This window comes from Lampetra planeri, chromosome 63 (genome assembly GCF_965212315.1).
Source record: "Lampetra planeri chromosome 63, kcLamPlan1.2.h2, whole genome shotgun sequence".
NCBI classification, from domain to species: Eukaryota; Metazoa; Chordata; class Hyperoartia; order Petromyzontiformes; family Petromyzontidae; genus Lampetra; species Lampetra planeri.
Window position 1 is genome coordinate 2,215,532 of NC_136169.1, and position 21,350 is coordinate 2,236,881.

At 47.0% G+C, this 21,350-nt stretch overlaps 1 protein-coding gene across 1 annotated transcript in view; it reads right to left on the reverse strand.

Annotated features, from left to right (window-relative positions):
* The window catches only part of LOC144736879 (myosin-7-like), a 33,919-nt gene extending 12,929 nt beyond the window's left edge, over positions 1–20,990 (reverse strand). The window contains exons 1-25 of the mRNA XM_078619535.1: positions 20,951–20,990; positions 19,684–19,737; positions 18,058–18,257; positions 15,653–15,796; positions 14,349–14,505; positions 14,098–14,125; positions 12,932–13,028; positions 12,306–12,398; positions 11,502–11,565; positions 11,263–11,361; positions 11,025–11,128; positions 10,695–10,833; positions 9,874–9,992; positions 9,290–9,439; positions 8,902–9,072; positions 8,197–8,506; positions 7,009–7,076; positions 6,507–6,594; positions 6,252–6,369; positions 5,888–6,011; positions 3,455–3,591; positions 2,701–2,956; positions 2,250–2,492; positions 971–1,147; positions 57–202 (exon numbers count right to left, since the gene is read on the reverse strand). Coding sequence (XP_078475661.1) covers positions 57–202; positions 971–1,147; positions 2,250–2,492; positions 2,701–2,956; positions 3,455–3,591; positions 5,888–6,011; positions 6,252–6,369; positions 6,507–6,594; positions 7,009–7,076; positions 8,197–8,506; positions 8,902–9,072; positions 9,290–9,439; positions 9,874–9,992; positions 10,695–10,833; positions 11,025–11,128; positions 11,263–11,361; positions 11,502–11,565; positions 12,306–12,398; positions 12,932–13,028; positions 14,098–14,125; positions 14,349–14,505; positions 15,653–15,796; positions 18,058–18,252 — 3,227 coding nt within the window. The 5' untranslated portion in view covers positions 18,253–18,257; positions 19,684–19,737; positions 20,951–20,990. The remainder of the gene's footprint in view (positions 1–56; positions 203–970; positions 1,148–2,249; positions 2,493–2,700; positions 2,957–3,454; positions 3,592–5,887; positions 6,012–6,251; positions 6,370–6,506; positions 6,595–7,008; positions 7,077–8,196; positions 8,507–8,901; positions 9,073–9,289; positions 9,440–9,873; positions 9,993–10,694; positions 10,834–11,024; positions 11,129–11,262; positions 11,362–11,501; positions 11,566–12,305; positions 12,399–12,931; positions 13,029–14,097; positions 14,126–14,348; positions 14,506–15,652; positions 15,797–18,057; positions 18,258–19,683; positions 19,738–20,950) is intronic.
* Between the last annotated feature and the right edge of the window lie 360 nt (positions 20,991–21,350).

The window sequence follows — 21,350 nt, forward strand, 5'->3', positions numbered from 1 at the left end:
ATGACAACGATTATGATGATAGTGACGATATTCTTTGGGCCGCACGAGCACCCTACTTCTTGGACTTCTCCTCCAGCTGCTGCTTGTCGTTCTCCAGGTCCATGATGGTCTCCTGGGTCAGCTTGAGGTCTCCCTCCAGCTTCCTCTTGGCGCGCTCCAGATCCATGCGCACCTTCTTCTCCTGCTCCAGTGAGCCCTCCAGCTGTGGAACGTACGTGCAGACACACGCGTGCTTATATAAAATAACATCGACCACAGGGACTCTCTGGGTTCTCAGTGGGCTCGTTATAGGTGCGAGAGGACACGTGGGCCCTGCGGTCTGATGGAACCTTGGTCGTGCACGTGCACAGGTTTGTATGATGCATCTAGTGTCTGTGTACTATCTTGCAGACCACCAGATGTAGCTACTGTGAGGGAAAAACAGGCAAAGTGTGTAAGTTATATCTACAGACGAGGCCCATTGTGGTGAAATGGGATTCAATGCAAAGTTTATTGTCAATACTATGTTGATATGAGTGTAGAACAGGGAAATGGTCGTAACCAGTGATAACTGGTTTGACACTAGGAGAGGAATGGTCATGGCTGAGTGGGACGTGAATAAAATATTGATCGATAATATAATGAAACTGCATCGGATGACACCCGATCAAACAAGGAATCCTGGCATCGGCAATGTATGTACGTTGAACTTATTTCGCACCGTACGTAGCTAACAGTGCTAATCGCAGGTGTGGGCAGTAAGTGGGGGGCCGTACTGCCATGGTTGCCATACCAGGGCTAACCAGTGGCAAAGCAACTGGTACAGATCAAGACTAACATCAGAGACTACCTACAGTGTATACTTTACGTTGAGATATGACAACAGTACTCAAACTTCGACTGAGTTAAAGAAGGCTTTGGCACGTAAAAGAGAAACCATGATTGGTGGAACCATGAGGCCCCTAGTGAAGTGCACTGGTGGACCACTCACGTCGTCCACTTGCTGCTCCAGCTTGGCCTTGCTCTTGGTGAGCGAGTTGACCTTGTCCTCCTCAGCCTGCAGGTCGTCCAGCGTTTGCTGGTGAGCCTCCTGGAGGGCCTTCTTCTCCTTGGTCAGCTTCGCGATGATGTCATCCAGAGCGGCCATCTCCTCCGTCAGGTTCTTCACCTGTGGGTGGAAGAGTGGGTGGGAGTTGATAGGGCCCCAGAGTTTAGATGGATTTCTGTTGCCAATAACATCTGGTAACCCAGCAGCATTGCTTTAACAAGACTGACTGAATAATCTTAGTTTGGAAATCCAATAGGCTGATTTTCAAAACGTGGTTTGTTTATATGTAGAGACAGAATGGAGTTCTGCTTATATATTATTTTACCCATTTGTAATGGATCAAGTAAAAGAAGAAAAGTCTTTATCTTTTCTGGCAATAATACAGGAGGTATTAGGATGTTCAAACACCAAATAGACACCTATTTCAAAGCATCAAGTCTGCAGTACCCACACAAACTTGTGGTAAAATATTCAAACAAATATGCTTTGATAATATAATGTGTGCATTGTCCTTGAAACTGATTGGCCTCCACCTGTTTCTTTTTTTTATCATCTTAACACTGGGAAAAAAGGTCCTATCGTAATTAATTGTTTACTCAGATATCTTGCGTGATATTTTTTTACAATGTGTTATTTTTTCTAAACTTTATCCCGGCTGTGCTTTCGAATTCATGTTACGAGGCAGACAATCCATCCGGAAGTCTCCTAGAGCAGTCCATCTGCCCGTGTGGTAGAGAATGGTCCGTGGAAGTGAATATCAACGAACAACTAAGGTCCCTTCAAGTGACCTTTATCCACCACTAGGGCCGGCTGCTGTGCTTTCCCATACTCCTAGATGACAGTAAAACCAAAAAGTATTTTTTTTTTGTCCTCAATTTTGGATTGTGCGTCAATTTATATTACGAGATAAAATAGCAATTTGGGACTCTCACAGAGCAAATTTAATATGATGGATATTGGAGACCATTAACTGTATACACTTGAGGACCTGATTAATTTATTTCGAAATGTATTTGGATTTTCCCCCAGCTTTATCCTGATTGTGCAATCAATGTCATGTCATAAAACAAAAGAATCCACATGGAACATCTCATGTTTAAGAGTGTCCAGGGTGTCAAGTGACATACATAGGAAACACGTAGTGACACATATTCAGACATTTTCAAATGTACAATTTACGGTATACGTTGGTACAATGTCGAATGCACGGTCCACCACTCACCTTGTTCTCCGTGGCGTGTTTCTCCTTCTCCACCTTGGCGAGCGTGAGCTCCAGGTCGTCAATGTCCTTCTTGAGCTCGCTGCACTCGTCCTCCAGCTTGCGCTTCTTGGCCGTCATTTCGGCGTTCATCTCCTCTTCCTCCTCCAGTCGCTCCGTCAGCTCCTTGATCTTCCCCTCCTGAGAGATCTTGCTCTTGATGAGCTGCTCGCAGCGCTCCTCGGCGTCCGCGATGTTATCTTGCTCCTGTGTGTGTGTGGTGGGAGGGGGGTGGAAGGCGGCGATGAATGTCATGGTGGTGAGTGGGGGGATGTGGGCACACGGACAGTGGGGGGTGGGTGAGGAGATGGAAGAAGGAATGATTTTGAGTTCAACAGCGAGCGTACAATGTACATCGTCATCATCGTTATTGTCAATCGTCATTGTTCTGGTCAGGCCGGCCTGTCTCACGTACCGACTGCACTTGCATGGCGAGGTCGTTCTTCTCCTGCAGGAGCGAAACCGACTTCTCCTCCAGCTCCTTGCGGCGTGCCTCCGACTTGGCGTAGGCCTCCTTCAGCTTCAGGAAGTCCTCCTTCATGTTCTGCATCTCCTTCTCGGTCTCGGCGCTCACGAGCAGCGGCTTGATCTTGAAGAAGAGCTTCATCCACGGCCAGTTCTTGACGCCCATGAATGCGCGGATGTTGTACTGGATGACGAGCAGCGCGTCCCTGTGGTGACGGATACAAGAAGGTGACTCACCATCGTCGTCATTACACATCGATCATCCACCACCATCACCGTCATCACCTTTATCAGTCATCTACCATCACCTTTATCATCACACGTTAATCATCCTCCATCATAATACATCATCACCCACCCTCTAGTGGCCTTGTATGATCCCGCCTTCCCCTTCAAGTACAAAGATCCCCTGTATAGCTTAGCAGACTGTTATTGAGCACCTATGAAGGCCGGCACAGCACATTAGTGGGTGTGTGGCCAACAATATGACCGGCCGCCTTTGTCACCTTAGTGGCGATGTTTGCACACCACACCAGGTACTCATTTGAGGTTGAGTCAACCTAGGGGAGGCTTAAAACCGGTTCAAATTGTCACTGGTGTTGGCCGTGAGCGAGAATCGAACTTGGGTCACTGGGTTTGTAGCGCAGTGCGTTAAACGCTACCCTACCGCTCCCCACTTGTTTTTGCCTCCCCATAGCCCTCACCTGCGCTCGATGATCTTAGCAAACTCCTTGCGTGACAGAAAGCCCCTGCATTGTGACTGCATGAGGGTGATGATCTTTGAGAGGCGGTCATCTCGCAACTCTTCCAGTGTGCCCAGAAGACCGGCCTTGAAGAACACCTGCACGGGGTTAAGGTGACAGGGGGGGTCATCAATGATTTTTATACCACACCTCTCATGTGATATATTTTGAGGTCCCCTTCAGCAGGGAACTCCCCAGTGGCAGCTGTCCATGTGTGGCACAAGGTGTATGCAGCACCAGCCTGCAAGTGGACAGTCGTCATCAAGTAGGGGGCAATTCTTCCCATTGAAGTACGGATATCCCTCGATTCACGAAAGGTATGCGTTCTTCAAAAAACACGCGTAAAACGATATCTTGGAATCGCTTTCCCCATTAATTTAATATGAAAAATTTGGGATGTCTCTTGGACAGTCATTCCAACTCTACTCCTAACTAAGCAAAATATACACCTAAGAACATACATATTTAAACGATTGAATAATAATGATTTTAAAACAAAAAACAGGACCCTGTGGGGTGGGCTGGTAGGACCGAACAATTGAATGGCTATAATAAAATGAAATGGCAAAAAATGGCCGCCAATAAGTGGATGCCCCGTGGCCCCGCCCTCCACCCGCGTAACCCCGCCCCTGCCACCCGTGGCCCCGCCCTATCTCGGTGTCCCCGCCTCCAGCTCGTTGCCCCGCCTCTTACCGCCGTAACCCCACCCCAACCCCGCGTAGCCCCGCCCTCCACCTCGTGCCCACGCCCCCTGCCGCCGTTGCCCCGCCCAGCCCCACGTAGCCCCGCCCCCTGCCGCTGTAGCCCCGCCCAATACACCCCGAGCGGGGGAGAGATTCCCAGGCCTGGCTCGGCTGGAGAGCCGCCGACGAGGGGGGGGGAGGTAGGGTGTTGTTTTTAATGTAAAAGCTTTAAATGTAAATGTTTCTATTAAAAAACATCAGGGAATGTAACATTGTTAAACATTAACTCCCTTTCACACACGGGGGGAACTATACGAAGGGAGAGCTTGAGGCCTAAGTCTAGGCTTTAGGCCTAGCTGTAGGCCTTAGGCCGCCGTGAGTTAATTGTTAATATAAATGTTTTAATTATTTATGTAAAAGCTTTAAATGTAAATGTTGCTATTAAAAAACATCAGGGAATGTAACATTGTTAAACATTAACTCCCTTTCACACACACGGGGGAACTATACGAAGGGAGAGTTTGAGGCCTAGGTCTAGGCTTTAGGCCTAGCTGTAGGCCTTAGGCCGCCGTGAGTCATTGTTAATATAAATGTTTTAATTATTTATGTAAAAGCTTTAAATGTAAATGTTTCTATTTAAAAACATCAGGGAATGTAACATTGTTAAACATTAACTCCCTTTCACACATGCGGGGGTACGATACGAAGGGAGAGTTTCAGGCCTAGGTCTCGGTTTTTGTAGGGTCATGCCAAGTGTTTGCAGTAGGGGGCGATGTTGCTACACGGACGGACGGACGGACGGACGATATAATCTATTGGTGGCTGGTCCACTTCGTTCCTACCAGTATAATTAACCTTTTCAGGGAACTCACCAAAACATCTGCATGTTGAAATGACTGGAAAAGTGATGTGGGGATATTACTGCTATACTGTAGGGACACTGTCGCGGATGGATGACAGCCTCCTGGGTGGTTCTTGTTTGCTCTCAGGGTGTGTACCAAGTGAGATTTCATGAGCGCTGAAATTCGATTTCATTAATGGAAAAGTGTCCATAATTTTCCAATTGCGTAAATGCGAAATTTCTTAAAATGAACATTCGAAAATCTAGGAATAGCTGTCCTTTGCAAGAAATGTATTGAATTTGGACTGTGATGCCAACACACATGGGCTATTATTTTTCATAATATCACAGGATCTTTAATGTCCATTGTGCAGCAGACAGCCCATATATTATGGTCAACGCATTAACCAGGACGGTCGCTGGGCTCGAAGTATGAACCCCTGCAACAAGCGGCAAGCGTGTTGTAACTTGACCTTGTCACCACCCAGAGGTCTTTGCCGTGGCAGCCTGGGAACATGGCGTCCCATCCAGGAGTTAGCTAGGGGAGGCATTCGAGTTCCGATGTCATACATAGCTATCTTTACTTTTCATCTGCAGGATTGTACAGCAGTCATGCGGTAAAATCTTGTACCACTTTTACACCGGCACATCAATGAACGTGTGATGCTTACGCTATACGTTTCTTGCGCGTGACATTAGTGTCATGGCCCAAAGATCTCTGGTGGAAAAACAACTTGGCACCTGAGCCGTGCCAGGATGTCTCGGCATGGCTACAGTGTGGCTTGGTTGTAAAGTAGAAAAGAGGTATTGTGGCCCCTTCTGGGCAAATAAAGGATGATAATCATTATTTGAGGAGGCCCCCTCTCATACCTTGGTGTGTCCGAACTTGTACTGCGTGTGGTCGATGTCGAGGGTGGACAGGAGCTTCTCAGCCGATTTTCGACTGTCCATGAACTGTCCCTCGGGCACGGCATTCGGATTCAGGATACGGTACCTGTGTGGTGGTGGAGGGGGTGGGGTATGGTGTGTGGGGTGGTTGGATTCAGGGACATCCTCATCGCCGTGAATGATTCGGCTGCCAATGATGTTCATAGTGACCACAACGATGATGATGACATTTATAAATCATCTGATAATAAGAATGCTGATGTTGCTGAGACTACATCTGCTGATGACGATACTGCATGTGATGGGGACGATGATGACGCTGTATCTTGTGATAATGGTGACTTGCCGTTGCTTGAAGTCACCGTAGAGGATCCTGTTGGGGAATCCCTTCCTGCAGATACGGATTCCCTCCAGCACGCCGTTACAACGCAGCTGGTGCATCACCAGGGCATTGTCCATCGCACCTGGGGGGGGGCACAGCGATTGGGGGGGGGAGGGCGCAGGAAGCAGTGTGTGTATCATAGGTGCTCGCGAATAGCACTTGCCCCAGCAAGTCTACATAGGCTACACCGGTAATCTCTGTACAGGTGTGTGTGCTCACCTGGTTTCTTCTCCTCGTTGGGGATGATGCAGCGCACAAAGTGAGGATGCGTGGACCTCAAGTTGGTCATCAGCTTGTTCAGGTTCTCCTGCGAGGGTGAGAGTGAGTATACGGTCAAAAAGAAAGAGGAATGGTTGCCGGGTTCATAGGGCAGTGTGCCAGTCACTATCATCACCTCACCCTGTTGTTGATCTAATACCAGAGTTATGTTTACACAATTATAATATAATTAAGTTATGTAGCTCTTAAACGTATTTTGGGTTGTACCACATGTTTGTTTAGCACGACGAAGAAGCTCCCAGCACACGAAGTGAAACGTCGGATGCCATGCTGAACAACACAGTAAAACTCAGAAACTGAATTGAATAAACTTGCAGTATGTGGAGTAAACCGTTGATCGTCATAGAGAACAATATGCGGCACAAAATGAACACAATGAAGAACTTACAGCACAATCGACAAAAAAATAACATACGCAGTCGCATCTCCGTGATTTGCTCACCCTGTGCAGAGCTGACACCGTCTGGAAGGAAGAGCCCTTCTTCTTGGCACCCCCCTTCTTGGCGGCATCTACAGCGGAGGAAGGGGGCATGGGAGAACGGAGTTTCACACAGTTTCTTCAGGTTAAGGACAAGGAGGTCATCTCGATGTCATATCACTCTTCCCACAATTCCTGTAGTTGGAGGTGTAACGTCGACACATGACTACCATATGCCTTGAAGCTTCTGCTTGGTTTTTGGCTGCCAGTCTCTACCCATCTCACTAACTTCCCTCGTCCACCTTGTCCACGTGTCCCACCCTTGACAACCCCCTCTTTCTAATTATATCTGCAATTATTTTGTGTTATCTCATCATTAGACCTCCTTTGCCAGTACCAAAATATGATAATAGGGGGTTTCCCCTTTTTTCTGGCAACAAAACTGAAACCTTTTTACAAGGATTCATGTCTGCATTAACCAATCAGGGACGGCCGTCCCTTGGTGTGGACCAATCAGTTTCAAGGACAATGCATATATTATCATGGTATGTTTTTTGTTTGCATTTTGACTGCAAGTATTGTGGTCAATGCAGACATGAATCCTTGTAAAAAGGTTTCAGTTTTGTTGCCAGAAAAAAGGGGAAAATCCCTATTATTATATTTTGTGTTATGTTCTGTTACTAACTTCTAAATAGTTTACACTACGCTAATCCATCCCTCGCACGTATCCCTCATCGCAACCTCCTCTTAACTATATCTAGCGGAAGTCTCACTTGAAGTCAATTGAGCATCATTATATTTTCATGGACTGCCTAATGCTGTGTGGAAGATGCCTGCCCTGGTTCTGCACATGCAACTCTTGAGACTTTCCAGCTACCTTTGTCTTCTCCTTTTGCTTGTGAAACGTGGAACCCGAAATATATATACACTCGTGCCAGCTTGAAAACATTCATCCTCGCCTGCCTACAGTCCATCCTGCTTATCACTAAGATCTGGATACACACGCTATGTTGATGTCACAGTCACTTAGTGGCAAATGGTGGCTCCTCGTGTTATTGAGTATGTGGTTGAATGTTCGAGTGAGTGTGTGGGTGAATGAGTGAGCGAGCAAGTTGGTGAGCGATCAAATGAGTGCGATTACTCAATCGCACTCATATGATCGCTCACCAACTCAGAGCCATTGTAAAATAAAGCAAGATATAATTTGCTCACCAGCATCTGCAGCGGCGTAGTTCATAAACAGCACGGAGAGCAGCTTGAGTGAAGACTTCTGATAGAGCCCCACCACGGTCTCGTTGAGCGGGTCCTTGTTCTTGATGAGCCAACCCGAGATGTTGTAGTCCACCACGCCGGCGTAGTGCATCAACGCAAAGTGCGCCTCCGGCCTACCCTTGACGATGCGCGGCTTCTGGAAGTTGGCGGACTTGCCCAGGTGGTTGTCGTACAGCTTTGCCTTGAAGCTCTGGTCGGACGCCTTGGGGAACATGCACTCCTCTTCCAGGATGGACATGATGCCCATGGGCTACGGAGTACGCAGGCAAACGGTGTGGTCATCGATATTGTCGCCAATTGTCATCGGTCAAAGAAGCAGAAGCGGTAACAATTGCAGTATGAGGAACAGCATGATAATTATCAGCAGCAGCATTGTCTACTTTCACAACCGCACTACCACCACAATATTTACCATGATCATCGTCATCTACATTGTCACTAACATCCTTTATCAGCACGATCAATGCTGCCATGGTCATCATGTTATTCATGGTGGTGATGGATAATCATTACAATCATCATTGTAGATGATGATCACAATGATCATCATCATTGGCATCAAAAGCATCATCAGTGGTTGCATTATCATCAGTAGCAGTGTCTTCACTATCACCATAATCTTCATCAATTATCAGCGGCAGCCACCTTCTCGATGAGCTCGATGCAGGCCTGCAGGTCCATGCCGAAATCAATGAAGACCCACTCGATGCCCTCCTTCTTGTACTCCTCCTGCTCCAGCACGAACATGTGGTGGTTGAAGAACTGCTGCAACTTCTCGTTGGTGAAGTTGATGCAGATCTGTTCAAATGAGTTGAACTGCACACCGGGAGAGGGACACACGTATGGATGGACAGACATGGTGAGCTGAGAGACTGATGGACGGACAGGTGATGGTGGAGGTGGTGACATTTGCGACGGCGATGATAATGGTGGAGTCTGTGGTGGTGGTGGTGGTTGTGGCAGTGTTGGTGACAGTAATGGTGGTGATGAAAATGGTGCTGGCAGGTGGCGGTGGTGGTGGTGGTGTCCTCACGTCGAAGATCTCGAAGCCAGCGATGTCCAGCACACCGATGAAGTGCTGTCGTGGGGCCTTGGTCTCCAGTGACTGGTTGATGCGCACGACCATCCAGTTGAACATCTTCTCGTACACGGACTTTGCCAGTGCACCGATGGAATAGGACACCTGACAGACGAAGTGGCGGCCGGTGGGTAAATATATTGATGGGGCACGGAAGTCCATGGGGTTAGGGAGGGTGGGGAAGTTGCCAGGAAGAGCCCTAATTGACAAGTGCATAGAGAGTCCCGGGCTCCCCATTATACCCCTAATTTATTGTCCTTATTTATACGAGATGAGAATCAGAGGAGACCTGGGTAAAAATACAACAGCCATAACTAAACAATACAAATATGATGCACATAACAGGAAAGTAGGGGATGAGTACAATTATATGAATCAGGTGATAAAAGTACATACATTTTGATCATCATGACGAAATGCTGAGGGTGAACCGTGGATATGATCTTTATGATAATTCATGGTGGTGACAATGATGATGTCACAATGTATTCAGAATGGAGGTTTCGCTTTCATTGGAAGTTGTCATCAGAGCCACCCACCTGCTGCACATCCTGACCCTTGGTCACGTACTCGTTGCCGACCTTGACCCTGGGGTGGCACAGGCCCTTGATGAGGTCGGCCGAGTTGAGGCCCATGAGGTACGACGCTTTGTCGGCGTCTGTCAAAGGCAAAGATCCCCCCCACGTCTTTTTATTAACACGTTCCAACGTTGGTACATTAGCCCTGTCCATCTGTCTGTGCCACCACTCCCCCTTGCTTTAGACACAGGCCCACGTGTTCCTCTTTGGCTTTTTAAAATCTCAATTGTGCTATCCGCATCATATTCATTTGTAATGGGAGGGTCATGATCACTCATTTAAATATAAACACTTTTCTTAGAAAGTATTTTTGCTATTAAGGATACCAGCCAAATTGATCGGTTACCAAAAACTTAGAAACAAGAACCCTACTGAAAGCATTCGCCAGTGCTCAAAGGACCTTACTCGTGCAATGTCAGCTCATGACTTTGAGGACTTGGGTGTTCCATACTGGGCATTTGTAAAGTCTCCTCATGATAGCTTTCGTAACATTAAAAATATATATTTCTTGTTAATTTTAGTGTCCCCAAGTGCCCACATGACCCTGTTGTCTCCCCCGTTCCAGCGAGTCCCAGTGTGCCCTTATATGGTTCGTTCATTCGTTTCTCAGTCCGCTTGTCCTGGTGAGGGTTGCAGAGTCAGCACGTTGAGTAGGACGGTCCAGAACACCCTTTCCCTGGCGACAGACTAGCTCCTCCTGGGGAATTCCCAGGCGTTCCCAGTGCAGATATGCGTGTCCCCGCATATCCTCACGTCCCATTTGTCCCCGCGCGCTTCCATACCCTCAGTGCCGTCTGCCTCCGCTTGTTCCTCTCGCTGCTTCTGCTTGAAGTGCATGTTGCCGAAGTGCATGATGGCTCCCGTCAGCTTGTACACGCTCGCTTTCTCCTCCGCTGTGAAGCCCAGGATGTCGAAGGCACTCTGGGGAGAGGTGCAATCATCATCACCACCACCACCACTACCACCCATCAACATCATCACCCACCAGGAGGAGGAGAAGAATAATGGGGGTGGGGAGCTGCAGAGGAGATGAGAATGAGAAGGAGGACAGGCAGATAAAGCAACTAATCATCCTCTCGGGTGGATAAAATGAGGAAGAGGAGGAAGCTCACATCCGTAGCCATGAGCTCGTCTCCGTCATCCATTCCAGCCACGGTGACCTGGCCCTGGCTGATGAAGGAGTAATCGTACGGGTTGGTGGTCACCAGCAGCATTTCTGGGGACAGGAGAGAAGGGAGAGAGAGGGGGAGAGGGAAGTGAGGAGAGAGAGGATAGAGCAGAAAGAGTGAATAATGGTGACAATGGTGGTGGTGAGAATGATAGTGGTAGTGGTCGTGTTGTTGTTTGTACCCAGGAGCTCAGGTTTCCTCTGGCTCAGGATCTGGTAGAAGATGTGGTAGTTGCGTTCAGCCTTGAGCTGGAACGTAACACGAGATTTCTCCAACAGATCTGATGGAAAGAAAGACAGTTAACGCAGATAAGACAAACGTAAAGACAGGTGTACAGTCAAGCAGAAAATAGGGAGGGGTTTGGGCATCAATAGTTCCGACAGTGTGAGAAAGATCCTTGATGGAACCGCATGGACTCACAGGTTTCAATGTCGGCGGACGCCAGTTTTCCAGTCGTTCCGAAGTGAATGCGGATAAATTTTCCCTGGACACGCACACAACAATATAAAGATTCCCGGTGTAACCTTTAACAGTGAGCACCTATGAAGTTCAGAACAGCGCACGAGGGGTTTGGTGTGTTTAGCACCACGCCTTCACGCTAGCACATAGAGTCGGTGGAGGATGAGCAGAAGGGGAGAGCTGCAGAGGAAATGAGAAGGAGCACGAAGCAGTGATTTGTCCCCCTTGGTTGTACCTAGGCTATATATCTTGGCTCCTCTTGTCTAATCACATCCTTATGCTCACCGTCTCGAACATTTAACGCCGTCGTGGTGCTCCGCCTTCGGAAAATGCAGCCACTACAGCTCTGTAGTGGCCCTGCAATATTATGTGCCTGCTATAATTAAATAAAAATAAAATGTGGAACGTAACTAAAGGCATTTTCGTAAAATATTGTTTTCATTTAAACCGTGTTTTAAATAAGTTTAATATTTGACACTGTTGAAAACATCTTATGGTGGTTGTCAAGGGGACTTCAACTCGTAGCTTTGGCTATAGGGCGGGCGGGTGGGTGGGCGGGCGGGGGGTGGAAAGGCACCCCTTGCCCCCACGCTAGTTACGCTACTGCCAGGAGGACGGACGGATAAATAGCACGCACACACAAATACGAATGCATTACATGGTGGCACACTGAGAGGGGAAGGGGTCGTGCGTCAGGTTGAAGGTCATTAACAAGGGCAGAATCAAGTGGTCACGACAGGTGTCAACCCTATCAGAGAGACTCACGAATCGGGAGGAGTTGTCGTTCCTGAGTGTCTTCGCATTGCCGAAGGCCTCCAGTGCAGGGTTGGCTGAGACGATTTGATCCTCCAGGGTTCCCTGTGAAGATCACAGCAGTGTTGGTATGTGTAGTGGGTTTCTCATAAATGGAATTGGCCAAAAATCCCAATTGAGCAGCACCCTTCTGAACGTGAGTTGAGGCTAGTGACGCTTTACTGGATAAAAAAGCCATTATTATTTGCACAAAAACTTGTGCTTTTTGTAACCTTGCCAATAGCATCTGCTAAGCCAGAAACATTTGTTTAACAAGCCTGATTGCTGATGATACCCAGGAGGTCGAAATCAGTCGAGGGTTTTCCTGGTTAAACATGCTGTGGGATAATATTGGTTTGTAGATCCTGATGACGGACTAAAATATTGTGTGTGTATGTAGCGACATAATTGAATTCTGCTTTTATTTGCTTCTACCCATAATTATTATTTCTTAGGTACCTGTGAAAAGGACAGTCTCCATTATATACATTTTCCCCTCATGTCTCCCTATGTTTTTCATATTTCTCCGTGCCTCCCTGTGTAGTCTTGTGACCCTACGTCTCCCCCTCATGTCTTCCCGTGTCTATCCCTCTCCTCACCTTGCTAGCGTCACGCTTAGTTCCTGCTGCAGCGATGGACGCGAAGTACTGGATGACACGTTTCGTGTTCACAGTTTTCCCCGCTCCAGACTCGCCACTGTCCATCACAGCGACGGATACAAGCAGAAATAAAACAAGAACTCACATTTGTAATCCACCCGTAATGTAACAAATGGCTCAGAGTGAAGAATTAGGTAACGGTGGAAAGGAATGGGAAACACCGAGCAAGGGAGGGATAAAAGAAGCAATTAAGGGGGTTGGAAGGCAAAGTTGAAGAGGTTATTTAGGAGAGGGTTGGAGGGAGTTCTGGTGGTGGAGAGGCAGGCAGGGGTGAGGTAAACACAGACAGGCAGACAGACCCAGACATTGAAGAAGCTTTGCTTTTTTTGCATGTCAAAGACTTCTTAAAATGCCTATAATTATTACTTGGATACAAAGTACATATTTCGCGAAAGATCATATCTGGGATGGAGCACAATTTCTACCACACTATACTGGATCGAATTTAATGTAAACAGGTTGATTAATGATGAAGCACTCACTGATTCGCTCCTGTCACTTGTCACCAGCAGTCAAGACACTTATCACTTTTGTCACTACTGCCATGGGAACGGTTCTTGGCCTTTCTCTCATTGATTCATCCACCCATATTGAGGACTCGGTCTAACAGTGAATGCGGGCCCATGCCCTTGCCAACTGGCCATTGGCTTGTCACTTGTAAGATGCGTCTGCCATTCTTCCACTGCGATGGTGGACATCTACTTAGGACCCCATTCAAACCCAAAATAGCCTGCTCTCGGTTAGCTGATAAGATTGCAAGCGAGAATCTTATCATTGCTTGCTGAGGGTGGTAATTTTGTGCTGGCTGTTCTACATGATAGCATTACAACTGTCTGGAACACAGGGCCGATTCCACAGGATTTAACAGATGCCTTGATGGTCCCCCTTTTTAAAAAGGAGGACCATACTTATTGTATCAACTACTCGGGCATTTATCTTGTCAGTGTGCCCAGAAAGGTTCTGGCAAAGATTATTCAAAATCATCTTTCCAGGCATGCCGAGTTTCTGAAGCCTCAATATGGTTTCCAATGGCCAGAGAGACAGACATTACACCCAAGAATTTCCCACAACTCAAAGTGTGCCCTTTGCGCTATTTTGAAACTCACGTGATCAGAACTGACTGATTTTCTCTGTCTGTGGAATGTAAACCAGAGAGACGGTAAGACAGATAAATCGACAGGAGAGTGTACAGGTTTTTCGGTAAATATTCACAGATAGGTGGATGGCGCACGTATAGGGACTGGCAGACAGACGTACTGCGCAACAATGTGAACATTTGCAGGTGTCTTTGAATGTGTTGTGTGTACACATACCCATGGGCATGTGCTGGTGTATATGTGTTTGTGTGTACACGTACCCGAAAGCATGTACTGGTATGCATTGTCAGAGATGGAGAAGATGTGTGGAGGGGCCTCCTGCCGTTTCTTGCCCCGGTACGCGTTTACGCACTGCGAGCTGTACACGGGCAGCCACTTGTAGGGGTTCACCGTGACACAGAACAGCCCCGAGTACGTCTGCATGGACCATACAGATACGCAGATAGACAACAACAGCCACCATTCGCCACAATATGGTGATGATGTCACCATAGCACTTGTGCCAGACTCGGTACACTTTGATGCCATGTGAAGTATCGAAGGAATATAATGCTGCTCGACTAAATCAACGCTTCCAACCCGGAACTGGTAATGAGCATAGTCTTTGCTTCTGACTAGGAACTGGTCATGAGCACACTCCTCCACTGTCTCCACAACTGCCCGATTGCTCATGGAGAGTTGATGTGGAGTGTTGATGACATAACATAATCAGGCAAGTGCTTTGTTTTAGTGGGGCTGATTTTAAATCCTACGTTCAACAGCAGTCTAAAACTAGTTCTTAAAGTGAGCAGCAACTACCAGATAATCCCTGTAAATAACCTGGTTGAAAAGTAGGGAGCCATCCCTTGAAGGCACCGAGGCATCAATTAGCCTCCCTTTGTATCTGTACCAGATGCAAATTCCTCTGGAACAGCCAATAAAAAGCCAATTTTTTCAGCCATGGAAAGCTCTAACTATGTAGTCAAATAAGGTTTTAAATAGTGAAGGAGGCAGACGACACCCCAAGGTGATCTGCAAGTGTCTCTGACTCCTAGCCACGAAGCTTTACTTGGGTCTGCTCACCATAGAGGTTCTTAATGATTATTAGCATAGGATCAGTATCCCTGAAAGAGAAAAAAATAAATCATAGTCCTCGCCTCTTGATGGCATCGTATGCTATGATGAGGTCAATAATTCAGAGATGTCGGTCCTGTTGGATTTCCCGAGACCTCTATTCAAGCAATCCTTACATAAATGCTCAGTAAATTAGCAAACCTGTTCCTGGGGGTCGGTTACCCCACTGAGATCTAATGACCCTCTCTCTAATCAATCAATCTATAAATCATCCCACTGAGGCTCATACCTCAGTGGAATGATTCGACTGACTCCCCTTTATTTATTCATAAATACTATATTTCTCAGATCATTATAACAAATTTTTCCCTGCATTTTAAAGCAAAAGTTAGGGGTGCCACTTATAATGTGGTGTGTATGACCAGACTTTTATAATTTTATGGTTTTCGGGTGCTTCAACTTTCCAGAGCATCTTAAAATCCGGACAATATGCTAATATCGAGGCACTCACGTAGATCATCCATGCCGCGTAACGCTCTTTGAGGTTGAACAGCACGGACGGCTCGTTGAGGAAGGTCAGCATGGCCATGTCCTCGATCTTGTCGAACTTGGGCGGATTCATTTGCATCACGTCCACGTCCTTCACGACGACCGTCTGCGTGCACAGTCATGGAAGAAACGTGTGTTTGTGTCTTTGTCTATATGTGAACATCTGCGTGTATATATGTCTATATCAAGTAGCAACCATTTCGTGACCCCTAAATGCCCTCTAATTGCGGTTACTCATTCCTCAACCCTTGCATGCCTTTGCTATTTAAATCAGTGTTCTTCACTAATTTTCAGCGGGGGGCCACTTTCGCTGATAAGACATCATCAGTGTGAAGGCCGCCACACATTTGAAACGATTGGGGTTTGACAACATAACGGGGGGTGTTTTCACATTGGTGTATTGTCGGGGGCCGTACATTAATGGCAGTGGCGGCTCCTGCAAAATCTCTCAGGGGGGGCAAATGTCTGGATGATTGATAAGGATAAGGTCCACCCATGCAATGGATAAATTAACAGCTTAAGCATGTAAAGGCAACTTCACTTCTTTAATATTAATGAAAAATAAAGTGACTCTTACAATACATCTTGTTTGTTTCTATACTCACTATTAAAACAAACCACTCAGGTTTATTTTATTAAAGATTCCACTAGGTGGCGACAAATTATATTGTTGGATGAAACGTGCTTACGTATGATGACGTAAGCACGTATGATGACGTAAGCACGTTAGGGCGAGCCCTCCCGGAACCCATAGAGAATGCATTGCAGCGCCCCCGTTCGAAAAAAAAACATCTTTGAATGTAAGTCTATGGGACCACTCGGGGCGATTCTCAGCTGGAGGGAAATCGCCCAAAAAGAGGCGGTACTCCACAGAACGTAGCATGACGCTGATTGGACTATATCCAGCGGCACAGTGACGGCTAGCGTGACTCTGTGGTTGAATGACATTGGTGGTGCGTCGCCCAATCGCCCTAATGAAGAAACCGCCCCTGATTAATGGCCGCGCTAGAGGCCACCAGGGGCTGCGAGTTGCCCGTGTGGGCCTAGTGATGAAGAAAACTGATCGAAATCATTCTATTTTGTAACTGTTTTTTTAACTATGTTAAGCACCTCGAGTAAAGGCGCTGTATTTAAAAAGAAAATAAGGATCCATCTTTATTTTTGCATTGTGCCTTTCATGAAAGGATCTTTAAGAAGTGGAAATATTTAATAAATTACAATGTCTTAAATCAGAAAACGCAATAAATACAATATAATACTGATATGAACGTGGTTACACCAGCCCACAGGGAATTATTGTGTCCGTCGTGCAGGGAGGGGCTGGGTGGGGAGGGAGGGGCTGGGTGGGGAGGGTGGGGAGGGGCTGGTTGGGTGGGGAGGGTGGGGTGGGGCTGGGTGGGGGGTGGGAGGGGTGGGGCTAGGTGGGGAGGGGCTGGTCACCCCGTGGTGTCCTTATAAAACTCAACGTTTAACCTACTCACGCCGGCTTGTGCCCGCCCTCACAGTCGGGCATATTTACGGAATACACCACGCCGCCGTTGACCCTGGCCATTGACCGAGCAACCCAACGTTCCTACCAGCTCGCTCCGCAGGAATGTGTTTTACAAGACTACGAATGCTGTATCATCGACACGAGTGTTTTGTCTTAGTTTCAAAGGTATCCTCACTTGATTATCATAGTAGTTATTCTACAGTTTATGGGCTCAATCGGCAAATGTACTCCAACCATTTGGATCATGAGCACAACTGCAAGCTGTGCTGTAAGAGGCCGACTCGGGACATGGAGTCAACAATTGTTTTAGGTAGGCGGGGGAAACCGTGTTCATGTAGAGCTTAATATGTCAGAAGCAGCACCTTGCAATCAATCTTGCACCAGCTCGGAAGCCAGTGCAAGTATCCCAAATGAGCAATATGTTCATATTTCTTAGTTCTCGTTAAAATATTGGCAGCAACATGTTTCTTTCCAAATTGTAGTCAAGCAGTAGCATGACTAAATACCAGAGAAAAGCACATTATAGTAATCTAAGGGCATGTCTGTATGTATATATATGTATCTAAGTGCATACCTGTGTATATGCACCTCAGATTATCACGGTTGGCAACGTACGGTGCGAAAGAAGTTCAACATACATATCTATGTGTATTTTTCGATTTAAAGCTTTCGTGACTGCAGGGATTCATCTTCTTGGTTCTTTCGGTAAAGTCACGTAGAAGGGAAATAATAAAATAATAAAAATAAAACATGATAAAATAATTATAATATATATATGCATGTGTGTGTGTTTGTACCTAAGTGTATTACATATATGTGTTTCTGCTTCTGCGGACATCTATGGGTGTGTGTCCATGCGCGTGTGCAGAGCTCACTTCGCCATCCGCCGTCTCCACGGTGTATTTTCCATCCTCCACGCTCTGCACGAGGGCCTTGATGAACTCGACTTTGGGGTGATTGACGAAGACGTTCTTCTTCATGTCGAAGGGCCGCGTCTGTGCCTCCAGACGCTCCTTATCCGACTTGCGCAGGTAGGGCGCCGCCTCTCCGAACTCTGACAGGTCAGCCATCCTTGCTGGGGGTGTGCATCATCATCGACATCATGTTCATCATCATCATCAAGACCTCGATTTACCATCTGATTAATATCACCCGGATTAAACATCCCGCCCTACCTCATAATCTTCCAACGTTGATTCCACGCTTGTGTGACTGCCCGCCTTGACCTTTTTATGCCTTGGAGGCAAATATTTCCCTGGGGGCTTATTTAATATAATATGTCCTGTGATAAAGGGTGGAGGGGGGGGGGCAATATTCACCACTTTCAGCTAGTGCAGAATGTAACGGCTAGATTGCTGACTGGCAGAGGTCGCAAACGGGTTTTGATTCCTTACCCGTACACGTACCCGGCCGCACCAGGGTCGCAAACGGGTACCCGTACCCGGGTAGCCGGGTATCGGGTAGGGTACGGGTATCGGGTACCCGGTTGTGACCTCTGCTGACTGGTTTACCTCGATAATGCCATGTCAGGCCCATACTTTGTGGCCTGCAGTGTCAAAGCATCTTACAGGTAATTTTACTGACCTACGCAAGACGTTACACGATCAGGGATTGGGTTATCCACATGAGCCTCATGGCTTTGAACCCCATATCTTACTCCGCTCCAGTGACATCAAGTTTCAAGTTTATTTTGTTGAAGTAATTGCTAGAGGTACCCAGAGTCCAGTGAAAAACTCAAGTGCTCGAGATTTTGAATTTGTGGTCCCTACCCTATGAAAGTCTACCTCTACAGATCAGATAGTGTCTTCATAGAAAAATGCAGTCAATATTAACTTTTTTTACTTGACTTTTCTTTGTTTTGATTGATGGCTCACAATACATTTTTTTAAATTAATTCTGATTTAATTATATCTGGACGTGCGTTCAATAATTGAGTGAATTTCACATTTCGGGAGGGCTTCCACGTCTCTAGGTTACCCACCCTTGCGGGCGCGTGTGCATCATTGTTCGTATCATCATCATCATCATGATTAGTAACAACAAGCACCATCATCATAAAGAGCAAAGGGTGGAGCAGTGGCACAGTGGTAGACGCACTGCGATATGGACGTCCTGGGCATGGCTAACTTCTGTGACGCGTGCTATCTGAACCGATTCTGGGACTCTTTTCCACCACTTTACCAACAGCCCTGATTGACCAGTCTGGTGAAGTATGGTTAAACACCCCCATGATCGATATGGCATGGGTTGACAAGGTGCTGCAAATTATTTAAAAGTTAGATTTATAAGCAGCATCAGTGTCATAATCAGTCGTCAAAATCATGTTTGGCATCATCAGCAGTGACACTATCATCCGAACAGGAGCAACAGCGGAGTAGAAAAAGCAGCTTCGTAATCACCAACGCTGTTATCAATATCAGGTGTGCGTGATGAGGAGTCGTGATTATAAAGCTGTGAGTGAACAAGAAAAATACGCTATCCTGGATTCGAACCGGTCTCACCTTATTTTCTTGGTCAGGTCACAGGTGATGCAAGGAGGGCAGGACCAGTACAGCCTGCACACACACACACAAATCAGCCATGATCAGTCCTCTGCTGGATGAAGGTCTTTCATAGCCTTTTCCATCACTCACCGTTCCACAATGATATACATTTTTATAACACAAAGACAAAATCCCCCATATAGCCTTAACAGACTGTTAAGGAAAGTGCTGTTAGTGAGCACCTATGAAGGCTGGCACAGCACACAAAGGGATGGATGGACAACATCACGTCTGACTGCTTTCGTTTCCCCAGTGGCTATGTTTTTACACACTGCACCGGGTACTCATTTGAGGCCGAGTTGACCTAGGGGAGGCCCATGACCAGTTCAGATAATCGTCACTGGTGTTGGCCGTGATTGGGAATCAGACCTGGGTTGCCGGGTTCGTAGTGCAGCGCGCTAACCGCTACACTACAGCTCCCTTCTGACAGATATAACACAAAACACACACATATACATGCAGTATATACACGTACAAATATACATCCACATAATGTTTATACTGTACATAAAAGAGAAAGATTCCAATGCGAGCAGTACACACTGGGGGCAAGTGCTGTTAGCCAGCACATCTCACACTCATTTTCTCCACTACCTTGCCCACTATCAGAATATTTATACAGGAGAAATCCGATGAGCTGTAAAGCTCTGTTTCACATGCCCAGTAGGGGCGAGTAAGAACGTTACAAAAACAAACAACACAAAAACACGACAGTAGTGCAAAGTACGAGAAAGGTAAACAAATCACCCAAAAACTTACAAATAAAACTAAACCATCCCCATCCTACCAGGAAAATTCTACTAACTCATCCCTTCATAACACACACCACACTCACACGACCCTTACCCTACATGTATACCAATGGAACCACTAAATACAAACACTATGTTGGGGTAAGTGCTGTTAGAGAGCGCCTATCACCCCACACTCACCTCCATCACACCACACTCCTTCACATCACACACTCAACCCACACTGAAACCACACTAACTCATCCCTTCATAACACACACCACACTCACACTACCCTCACCCTACATGTATACCAATGGAACCACTAAATACACACACTATGTTGGGGTAAGTGCTGTTAGAGAGCGCCTATCACCCCACACTCACCTCCATCACACCACACTCACTCCTTCACATCACACACTCAACCCACACTGAAACCACACTCACTCCACATACACCCACACCCAACCACACACACATCCCACACTCACCCAGGGGTAGAGGACTGGGAGTGTTTGCACTACCCCGTGGTGTGGTTTTAAAGCAAAATACCCAGACCCCCACCCAATCTATCTCTATGACCCCCAATTGCGTCAATGACCCCCCACCCACCTCCATTACCCCGTGTCTTTCCCCCCCAAAGCCCCCTCTGTTCCCTCCCAATGCCTCCTCCACTGTCTCTTCCCCCATTGCCCCCTCACAATGCCCCCCCCCGCCCCTCCCTTTGTGCTGTTAGAGGGCAGCAGTGATCAAGGGACTAGAGTGCCTTCGTTACCCCTATTCTACCAGGGACATGGCAGGGGGGTTGGAGGGAGAGAGTGTGGTCGGGTTGGGGGTTAGGTATTCGCGGGTGACAGGACACAGTCATTTTGCAGCAACTCGATTCCTTTC